Consider the following 11,535-nt stretch of genomic DNA (forward strand, 5'->3'; position numbering starts at 1 on the left):
CTCTTCGTGTATCTCAACACCTTCAGACAGAGAGAGGAATGAACATAATTCACAGCTTCCGTGTTCTCCTCTTCAGCGCTTTCAGACAGAGAAGGGGGTTACGCATCTCACCAGCGTAGCTGTACACTCACGGGGCTCAGGCAGAGAAGAGGTTAATAGTATTTCACCAGCGTAGCTGTACACTCACAGGGCTCAGGCAGAGGAGAGGTCAATGGTATTTCACCAATGCAACTGTACCTTCACAGGGCTCAGGCAGAAAAGAGGTTAATGGTATTTCACCAATGCAGCAGGTTCAGGCAGAGAAGAGGTTAATGGACAGCTGTGACTGCGAGTGAACAGCAGAAACAATTCCCACACTTGCATATCCACCACACACTGTAAGGTTTCACTCGTGCTCATTTCCACAATAAAACTGCAATTCAACAGACTCACGGTGCAACCAAGGCTTACACTCGCAATCCAGCCGAAATTTTCTCTGTCTCTTTTTATCTCTCTCTCTCTCTCTCCCCCTCTCCCCCTCTCTCCCCCCCCCCCCTCTCCCCCCCCCCTCTCCCCCCCCCTAATTCGCTGCTTCCGTGTTTTCCCGGAACCGGCCTCGTGTTACGCTGGAAGCACTCCCCGTACACAATTTCCACACATATGGTTCCGTTTTTAGTCACCCCGTGACATCAATTTTCCCCATATGATTTAATCCATATCTTCTAAATACAATCAGATATCAAGATTTATAAAGAATTTGTAGTTTATTGTTGACTGTTTCTCCCAAAACTGTTTTACTTCTTAAAAAACAAATTAAAGCTGCATGTGTCTTGCACATAAGAAATTAAGTCCTATAAGTTTGAGACTGAAAAAAAAGTAAATAAATGTGATTTTAGGGTAAAATATTCCTTTGAAAAAAATATTATTGCCATGATGACAGCTGATTTAAATGACATTTGTATTTGTCTTCAACATGCTTATGAATAAATGTTTTGTTAACATTGACTCAGTTTTCAGTTTCTGACTTCAGCAAAATTATTGTAGTTTCCAGTCTTAACATATTATTACTTGGTACCAATTTCCAATAGGATTTTTTTGTTTACTCAACTTCGGACATTGAGTTCTACAGACAAATTTTTTTGAATTGGCACACCTTAAAAAGGTTTGTTAAAAAATAGTTGCACCTCTCCAGAAAACTAACTATCTTAAGTTTACCCAATTAAATATTTTTTGTATGACTTACAACTTAATTTCAGTCAGTACAACTGTTATTTACAAAAGTTGAGTAAACAAGAAAAAGCCAAAGGAAATTGGTACTAAGATTTTTTTGGTTGAACTGGCAAAAAATTTTTTACAGTGAACCTTTAACTCTTTAGGTATGGAAGATAATTTAGCCAAGGGGGGTTAGAGGGGTCATTCTATTCTAAATGTGATGTAGCTATGCTGGGTGAGTGGAAAACTACAGAGAAAAGTCCTTGAAGGAGTATAAGAAGGGAATTTCCTGGGCTGGGTGTCAGGTCTTGCTCACGTCATGGGGTAGCTGCTGTGATTTTGTGACTAAGCCTCATGGAGGAGAATACATTTCTTTTAAAATACAATTTGATTCTTGGTGTCTCTTATGCAGTGATGATGATTGTTTAATGATTGTTTTTGCCACAACAACGATCACAGCACAGAGGGAGAAGATGTCAGGAATTCAGTAGACAGGTGTTTCTATGTAGTCAACTGTTTACAGAGTCTACCATCAAAAGCTGATGCCAAAGAATTACTTGATAAATTATGTGCCCTGTTGGAATCAGGGGGCTTTGAGATCCGCCAGTGGGCCAGCAACACCCCTGACGTCCTTAGCCATCTTCCTCAAGAAGCTCGCTCAGATAACGCTGAACTGTGGCTCACCCAAAATTCTACTGATATTCAAGAGTCTACCTTAGGTCTAAGATGGCACTGCCCTACAGATACCATCGGCTATAAGCATCGACTGGATGATTATGGCCCAACCACAATGCGCACTGTGTACTGTACATTGGCCAGACAGTATGACCCTTTGGGGCTAATATTGCCATATACAACTCGGGCTAAGGTGATTGTACAGCGACTCTGGGATAAACAACGAGAATAGGATGACCCATTACAACCTGAGGAGCTGCTCCAAGCCTGGAATACATGGATAGCAGAACTGCCTGAATTATCTCACATCACCTTACCTCGCTGCTATGTTCCCACAACTATGGACCAGCCAGACGTGATACGAGATGTCCATGTGTTCTGTGATGCATCTGAGAGAGCATACAGATCAGTGGCCTACTTACGCTCTGAAGATGCTGAAGGTGGTGTTCACTTAGTATTCCTGCTGGCCAGATCTCAAGTTGCGCCAAAAAGACAACAATCCGTGCCAAGACTGGAGCTTTGTGCAGCAGTCACTGGAGCCTAGCTTGCAAAGCTGATAATCAGTGAGCTCACCTTACCCATCAGGAATACCATCTTGTGGTCCGACTCGACCACTGTCCTGACATGGCTCCAGTCAGACTCGTGTCGATTCAAGGTCTTTGTGGGAACCAGGATTGCTGAAATCCAAGAGCTCACAGATCAGCGGTCATGGAGGTACGTGAGATCCACACTTAACCCGGCAGATGATCTGACCAGGGGTAAATCCTTGGTGGAACTAGCACAACCAAATAGGTCCATCTTTTCTCTTACGACCACATGATGAGTGGCCAGAAGCTCCAACAGGGTCAGGTGAAGAGGATCCTACAGAGCTACGACGTTCCTTATTCTGCCATTACATCTCAGGTTCTGATAGGTCTGTCCCTAACTTTAAACAACCTATTGTGCTGGATCCGAGCCACCGCATCACCAAACTATTAATCCAGGATTTTGACCAGAGATTATGCCATCCTGGACCAGAGCGAGTCTTCGCTGAACTCCGACGGTCATACTGGATATTGAGAGGGCGTGAGGCTGTTCGAAGCATCAATATGCTTTCACCAAAGATGGCTGACTTGCCTCCTGCTCGACGTTTGTTCAAGCCAGCGTTCTATTCCAATAGGATGGACTGCTTTGGGCCATTCCAGGTGAAGATTGGCAGGCGTACAGAAAAGAGATGGGGCATCATATTCAAATGTCTTACCACTCGAGCAGTGCATCTTGATGTACTTGCCTCCATCGACACAGATGCCTTCTTGATGGCAGTACGGAGGTTTACCGCACGTCGTGGTATCCCTGCTGAACTTTACTCTGATCAGGGGACAAATTTCAGAGGGGGAGTGAAAGAGTTGAGAGAGGCTTTCACTGTCATGACCTGACCTGCAAGTGTTGCTGCAAACATCAAATCAACTTCCATTTTAATCCTCCAGCAGCTGCACACTTTGGAGGAGTGTGGGAGCGAGAGATTCGCTCTGTAAAAGCAGCACTTAGCACCAAAATTGGAGCACAAAGCGTCCCAGAGGAAGTACTCCGAACAGTTTTAGAACAATTCCAAACCGTTGGGCTACGTGTCAGCTAACATCTCAGATGTTGACCGAATAACACCAAATCATCTTTTGATGGGGCGGCCCAGTAGTTCATTGCCGTAAGTTGTCTACAAGATTCTGAACGCCTAAGTCGCAGACGGTGGAGACAAAGTCAGATACTGGTTGATCATTTCTGGACCAAGTTCATAAGCTACTACTTACCAGGTCTTCAGCTAAGGCAAAAATGGCAAAGGACTACTGAGGACCTTACTGAGGGGTCTGTTGTAATGATGGTTGACACCCAATTACCAAGGGCTCTGTGGTTAGTAGGCAAAGTGGTAAAGGTGTTTCCAAGCGCTGATGGACATGTGAGAGCAGCTGAGGTAAAAGTCAATGACAAGAGCTTCACTAGACCTGTGGTGAAGCTAATTCAGCTGCCTGAATTGCGCAATGAGGATTAACATTCAGTCGGAGCACATTTACATTGCAAATGTGGGGGCGGCTGTTACAAAGGTAGCGCAAAGGCGCCATCTAGTGGCAATTGGCGGATGTGCTGAAAGTGATTGTGCATGATAAATGCGCATGATATAAACAGCTGCGCTCTCCACTGCAAGACTGTTCCAGAAGTCACGGTGCAGTGTTCGTGTTTACTTGTTTAAGATCGATTATATATGTGAATATCTAGGAATAATCAAGTATTTGGGTCATAAATCCACTCGAGAGAAATGACAGTTAGCAAAGAATGAACGTCATTGTAGAATGCTTATGCATGTTGTTTGTAACTTATTTAAGTGTTGCACTCGTATTATTTAAACAGATATATCATTATTTGTTCTGTACAGATTATGTTAGGGAATGGTGACTCATGAGTTATTAGTCACCTGGTTAAGCTGGTGTATTGTGCTAGATATAATGTTAAGCTGATAGACTTCATCAATAATGCTACTTTATACAGTAACATTTATTACTGTTTTGTTTGTTTTCAGCTACACAATACACATACACAATTACATAATCTATTCAAATCTGCTGTCTAATGTATGTCTGTGCTGTGCTTACTAAAGTAAGTTAAGTAAAGTGTTCAAACTGATTCCTGCCTCCTGTCCTGCGTTCTGACCGACGCTCCAGGGTGAGAACTATAGCCTCCTAAGCACCTGTGGTCCTTTCTCTAAAATACATCCTCTGCGCTTCCTGTCTGGGCCGCAACCATGTGGAAGCTGCACTCGCGATGTAATGGATGCGATGTAATGGATCTCTCCACCATCCGCGCTTCCCGCTCTCTCTCTCTCTCTCTTTGCTCGAGCCGCGCAAAAAGAAGCGCCGTTCGCAAAGGATGCCCGAGCGGACGGAGACGAGCGAACGCACGGCGGCCCAGTCCCCGCGTGCCTCACTCTCTCCTGAGGAAACCCTGTCCCTGTCTCACAGCGGCCCGTCTCCAGTTTTCATTCAACCCCTAGCTATGCGGGCCAAGGCCTGCAGAGGCTATCCCCGGTATATCAGGGTGGGTGTTGAACATGATAAAACGAGGCTACTCACTACAGTTTGCTCGCAGACCTCCGCGCTTTTCAGCCGTGGTCGAGGCGACAGTGAAAAAGGACGTTGCCCACGTTCTTCGTACAGAAGTGTCAAAACTGTTAGAAAAGGGAGCGTAGAAGGATGGCGGTCTCAGACCTATCCTAGACCTCAGGCGCCTGAACAAAGCGCTGATGACGTCTGTTCAGGATGCTGACAACCAAGCGGATCCTCACGCAAATACGCCCGGGGGATTGTTTTTTCTCAGTGGATCTGAAAGATGCTTATTTTCAGTACACAGTACTACCGTTCGGCCTATAACTAGCACTTCGTACATTTACAAAGTGTATGGATGCAGCACTCACCCCCCTGAGACAGCGGGCCGGGGAGTGCGAGTGTTGAACTACCTCGACGATTGGCTGATTATAGCTCAATCGGAGGCGCAGTTGATAACTCACAGATCCTGGCTCCTCAGCCATCTAGAATGCCTGGGGCTCAGGATCAACACTTCCAAGAATGCACTGTCTCCCAGCCAGAGTATTTCTTTCCTGGTGTAACGGTGGCAACCTTAATTTTGTTTGGAAATTAATTCCCTAAAATAACTTAAGCAAATTCAGGCGCCAGGTAGAATTAAATCCACCAAAATAATTCAATGTAATAAATTAACCCAGAATACTATTACACAATATTAGATTAAGTAATGAAATTCGTTCACACACACACAAAAAAAACCCCACACACAATAGAATCAATAACAAATTGTAATATTCAAATATCAGAACAGAAAAAAAGACATTTTTGATTTGATTTGATTTATTTGGATTAGACAGACAAACATAATCTGAGTTTAAGAAAAACTAAATAAATCAACAGTTCAAAACCATCAGTTTCTCCTCCAAAAAAGGGGAAAAAAACCAAATAAACAAAGCACGCTTTTGCAGTGAGTATATGTGAATATATTGTGTGCGTGTGTTTGTGTGTGTGGCGTGTGTGTGTGTGTGTGTTAGGTGTGTGTGTTAGCCTTATACCCTTCCCTGTTCATTTTTGTGTGTGTGTGCATGTGTGTGTGTGTGTTAGCCTACTACCCTTCCCTGTTCATTTCAAAACGCAGTTTGGTTGTTTTCAGCTTTCAAAATTAAGGACAGACACAAATAGACTATTAGGTTATAGTTCTTCAATACACAATACTTTATTTAAATACAGAAGTGGCATTTGTGCATTTGTATTGCTTTATGATAATTAATATTCTCTAGTCGCTCACAAGTAAAGTGCATGTGCACAAAAGCTTGGGGTCAGTAAGATTTAGTTTCTGATCAAGGCTGCATTTATTTGATCAAAAACCCAGTCAAAATGGTAATATTGTGATATATTATTACCATTTAAAATAACCTTTCTATTTTAATAAATTGTCAAATTTAATTTATTCATGTGATTGTAAAGCTGAATTTTCAGCATCAATACTCCAGTTTTCAGTGTCACATGATCCTTCAGAAATCATTCTAATGATGTTTTGCTGCTCAAGAAACATTTTCAACATTATCAATGTGAAACAGCTGTGCTGCTTAATATTTTTGTGGAAATCAAGATACTTTTTTTCAGGATTCATCGATGAATAGAAAGAAATTTTACTAACCCCAAACTTTTGTACTGTAGTGTTTATATAGTTTATACTTTTAAGCGTACCAAAATCTTGTAATCAGAAAAACCTGAGAATTATGCCTCTGTCTTTAAGAAAACAGATAGAAGGAGAAAATAAGAGGAATGATGGATGATGTGAGAGAAAGGGAAAATAAGAGGAGACTGGCTGAGCCCGAGCTGGAGGAACTGAATGAGACAAATCCAGGCTGGTTGCTGCCCATGTAAGAGTTGATCCAATCCTGGTATTGAGACACTCGGGCGTACACACCGGGATATCTGGGATCAGCACATCCTTTACCAAAACTCACAATGCCAGACTGAATCCACCGGGAGCCGTTCTTACTGACCATTGGACCTCCAGAGTCTCCCTGCATTGTTAAACACTTAATGTTAATATCTCTTGACTGTATATACAGACAGTGAGTGATATCTAACATGAAACTGATGTACCTGACATGAATCTTTGCCATTTATTGCAGCGCATAGCATGTTGCTTGTTATGCCGCCTTTATAGGCTGTATTACAAACATTGTTGCTCACAATTGGTATCTGCACCTCTTGCAGTGTGTTTGGAATAGAGGTGGCTATAACATAAACCAGTGTAAATTTTCTTGTGACACATTATTCAAAGTTTTGAATCGTTGACGTGTTTGATTGAACTCACCTCCAGAACTGAGTGTGCCCCATCCAGTGACCCAGCTCTCTGTACCTGCAGCAAATACACTACCAGCAGCCGCCAGACAAACTGGCCTGATATAATCAGAGAACGTCACAGAAGAGGAGAGCTGGAGCAGTGCTATGTCATTGTTTTGGGTAGATGAGCTATAGCTGGGATGAGTGATGACCTGAGTCACTGTCCTGGTGACCTCAGAAGGGTTTGAGCCCGATTGGAGCTGGCTTCCCAGGTAGATTTTTACATTAGATGCGGTGATGCTGGTAATAGAAAACATATCGGTTTTCATTCCTCTATCTATCTACATATGAAGCGTAATATAATACATCATACCTCTGGAAGCAGTGAGCTGCAGACAAAACCCAGTCTTTATTGATTAGACTCCCTCCACAGAAATGGCTTCCAGATGAAATTCGACGGAGGCTTGCTTGCCAGGGCCAAGACCCCGCAACTGCATTTTGTCCTCCAACAATCTTGGTGTTGAGGGGGGCTTGACCACACACTAAAGAGAAAAAAGAAGATTGTTGGAGTTAAATCACCTGAGATCAACAAATTATGATCCAATTAATTAAACATGGAGGTTTTTTTTTTTTTTTTGGTCATTAGAGTGTAGAATCTTACCGTCTAACTGGCAAAGTGAGCCTAAAATAAGAAAAAAACAAAGAAATAACAAATATTTAGAGTTGCTAAACAGTTTTGAGACTTTGAAATGAATAATGGTTTTCTGTGTGTTACTTTTCTTGACAGTGCATGTATTTCAGTCAGAACTGGTTTGCATAGAGATTATGTAGATATGCTGACCAAACTGAAAAACTGGTTGTTTGAGTACCGGTAGTTTCCTTTTCTTTGACCATTGTCAAAGAATTCCGACAGACTTCTGTCTGTGGAACACATATTTTGAGTCATTTACAGGTTACGTCATTTTTTTTCTTTTGTCAAATAAACTTAGATAATTGATGTTCTTTAGATCAGGGGTTTTCAAACTTTTTGTGTGTGTGGACCACTATTTGTAATAAAGAATTTTCGTGGACCACCTCATAATACACATAATAAAATATGTCTACACACAGTCCTCCTACCTGAATTAATCCGCACCTCTTAATAGGCTTACTAGCACTAAAACTATAACTGGTCGTCACATCAGTACAACAGGCTTGTTAAAAGAAAGTTTACTGCACACAATGGCTGCCACATATTTTATTTATTTATTTACTCAAGCGCCCGAGGGCATAATCAGGCTTATTTCCATAGCAATGGAGTATGAAATCTATACAGTAATAAGAACACTTGGATATAGTCAACATTTCAAAACCTTTGGCGATTTTAGGGGATTCTAAATCTTCAGAGTTTTACAAGTCCTCAAAAAGTAAGCTTGAGTTTGTCCACTTAACAGCACATCCGCAAAACATTTCAGAAACGCGAGATCAAGAAACTAACTGGAAATTAAAATAATAACAGGCCTATTTATAAACATTTCGTTTCATATAAACTGCCTATAAAGGCTATGCGTGTGATGTGATCATGAGAACATATTTGCCTCTGCCCTTTTCTCTTCAGAGAACCTGTTGTTATCCACCGATCCATGTTGTGGTTCTAACGGCACTAAACTTCAATGTCACGGCCGAGCGCCACTAGCCTATTTTTGTAATCACACAATAACTTGACAATTTAATTAAAATGTTATATCAATATAGGCCTACATATTCTTTTTAATTTTTTTATGGGAATTTCCTGGTAAAATGAAGGAAAAAAAAATATTATTTTATTTTGCCTCTCCACGGACCACAGTTTGGGAATGGCCGCTTTAGATAACAATATTTGGAGTTTGTTGATTAACAAACAAAGTTTGTTGATCTCTTTCTTTGTTATACAATTTTTACAATCACAAGGACACATTTCTCAATAGGGTCACCCTTTCAAAACTCACAACAGCAGTCTATAGGCTAAACTGTGGATTATTTAGCATTGCTTTGGCACGAAATGTTTTAATTTACATGAATTCTTTTCTCACTTAGACACAAACACCACCAAAGCATTAAGACCAATTTACACATTTCCATACCCCTTTCAAAACTGTTAAACTTAAGCTCAAAACCTAGCACAACACAAAAATTAAGACAGAAATTTGCAACATTTCTACAGTAATGCCATTCTATTTACTATTTCTAATACTATTTCATTACAATATCAGTTTCATTACCATCCATTCTAAATGGGAAAACTTATGAATAATTTTGTACTGTATGTAAACATGGATGATGTAACATAAACTGGAGTGAATTATAAGCAGTAGAGAGTGTCATTCTTGTTTGGTAAAGAAATTTTACAAAAGAAAACACTGAACTCAAAATTTTAGGGCAACCGGGTTACTTAAGTTAACCAACAACATTTTTTTTTAAGTGAGTGACATATTTAGCTTCAGTTTTTACAACATAAAAAGTATCTTTACCATGAAAACTGTTATTGTTTTGTGATTATAGACTCAAACACCTGCTTTCATTCTATTAAACGTAGCAGTTGAGATACAGTTGAGTACTGTAGCATTTTAGTTTGGCATTCAGTACTTAAAAACTACAGCCAATTTCTTTTTAAAATGTATGTCATCAGAAATAATAATGCTTGTTTTATGATATTGAATACATTTAGACATTAAAATCAATTCATCAGTCAACCTAAGAAAATAATTCTAACTGTTCATATATAATTCCATTTACTTTTAATATTGTCATTTTATTGCTCTATACTATTCTTAGTTTTTAACAAAGAGAACATTTGTTTGGTATAGGCTATTAATTTTAGGTGTTACAAAGAAAACAATAAATGTGTTCTATATTGTGATGCGTAATAGGCCTAAATAATTTAAACAAATTTACAGTTAAACAAGGTTATTTTAAGATCTGGCCTGTCATTTATGATTTTAGATCTTACCTGCTATGTTGAGAAGTATGGCCACTGAAACACACACAGCTTGACACAATGTCATCCTCATGTTCTTGTCTGTTTCTTTAACTGAGAGAGTGTCTAATGGCATGTTAAACAAGTGCTGCCACATTCCATGGGACCCTACGTTTATTTACCTTTGACGCACCTTGTTTTCAATTCTAGCCAGTGTGTATACACGGGGTGTGTATACACACTGGCTAGAATTGAAAACAAGGCTCACCTGCATACATAATGCTTAACTGGAGTTGCTCCTAAGTTGCAAAATGCCAATATGCCATTAGCTACTTACTGATTTTATGAACTCATATGGCAATTGCATGTTATTAGCCTACTTAACACATATTGGTGAAATAGTTAGCTAGTTGTCACACTTTTTTACTCCAGTCAATAATAGCCTATTGGTGGCCAGGTATAATGAAAGTTTAAGGAAACTTGTTGACTTTTTTTCTCTAAATTGTGAGATAAAAAAATACCTTTATCACCAATGGCCTTTTTAATTTGTTTAATTCCGTGGCGGAAACAAGCTTCCATAACTATGCTATGCGAGTGGCTGAGTATATAGTGTGGATATTATGTTTGCCACTATGGCATTAGTCTCTTGCAGGAAATCATTGCAACCCCCTTCCCCAAATGGTGTGTGTCTGTTAAGTCCAAAAATTCATGTCCCGTTTGTCATTTTGACCCTCCTCTATGGTGAAGCTATCGTCATTTATGTAGCTGAGAAAATTGCATTTGAAATACAATAATAATATTGAACCAAAAAAAGAAATTACAGTTTAGTATCATATGACATCCCCTTCAACCAATAAAATGAAAATCTATTAGCCATGTGCTTGACATTTTTGGCGACAAGGAAGTGAATGAGACATTAGCCCATGTTTGGTCACATGCTGTCAAGGCTCCTTTGGGAACTCATTTTAGACAAGGAAATGCAGATAAATTCCATTTTTTTAAAATCAAGACCCCAACCCCTTACAGTATTGTTTGGTATCTTGCCAGAATCTGCTAATTTAAACACATTGCAGGCTGGTAGCCTTTGCAACTCTACTGACTAGACGACTTAATCTTATGATTAGGAAGAAAGCAGCTCCCCCTCCTTACCCCCAATGGGTTTTGACCTTTTATTTGCTCTCAAGATGGAAAAGATTTGGTTCGCAACGAAACAAAAACCAAAACTTATTCTGAAAGTCTGGAGCCCTTTTCTGGGATATTTTAAGGAGATATATGTATATGTATATGTGTGTGTGTGTGTGTGTGTGTGTGTGTGTGTGTGTGTGTGTGTGTGTGTGTGTGTGTGTGTGTGTGTGTGTGTGTGTGTGTGTGTGTGTATCTATATTGTTT

At 40.1% G+C, this 11,535-nt stretch overlaps 1 protein-coding gene across 1 annotated transcript; it reads right to left on the reverse strand.

Annotated features, from left to right (window-relative positions):
- Positions 1–5,684: 5,684 nt before the first annotated feature.
- LOC311083872 (trypsin-3-like) lies at positions 5,685–10,287 on the reverse strand. Its single transcript, XM_084115626.1, has 6 exons — positions 10,180–10,287; positions 7,873–7,893; positions 7,585–7,753; positions 7,243–7,511; positions 7,029–7,162; positions 5,685–6,946 (listed from the first exon to the last, which is right to left on the reverse strand). Exons 1-6 carry the CDS (start codon positions 10,280–10,282, stop codon positions 6,668–6,670), a joined length of 975 nt encoding a protein of 324 aa, XP_083971752.1. The 5' UTR covers positions 10,283–10,287; the 3' UTR covers positions 5,685–6,667.
- Positions 10,288–11,535: the final 1,248 nt, after the last annotated feature.

Source organism: Abramis brama, assembly GCF_963993115.1.
Source record: "Abramis brama genome assembly, chromosome: 1".
Classification (NCBI taxonomy): Eukaryota; Metazoa; Chordata; class Actinopteri; order Cypriniformes; family Leuciscidae; genus Abramis; species Abramis brama.

Excerpts from the sequence above, each read along its gene's own strand:
- LOC311083872 (XM_084115626.1), bottom strand. The coding sequence starts at position 10,282 with ATGCCATTAGACACTCTCTCAGTTAAAGAAACAGACAAGAACATGAGG. Across the intron at positions 7,512-7,584 it reads GCAGCTCACTGCTTCCAGAG|CATCACCGCATCTAATGTAA; the intron begins GTATGATGTATT and ends TTCTATTACCAG. Across the intron at positions 6,947-7,028 it reads ATGGCAAAGATTCATGTCAG|GGAGACTCTGGAGGTCCAAT; the intron begins GTACATCAGTTT and ends TTAACAATGCAG.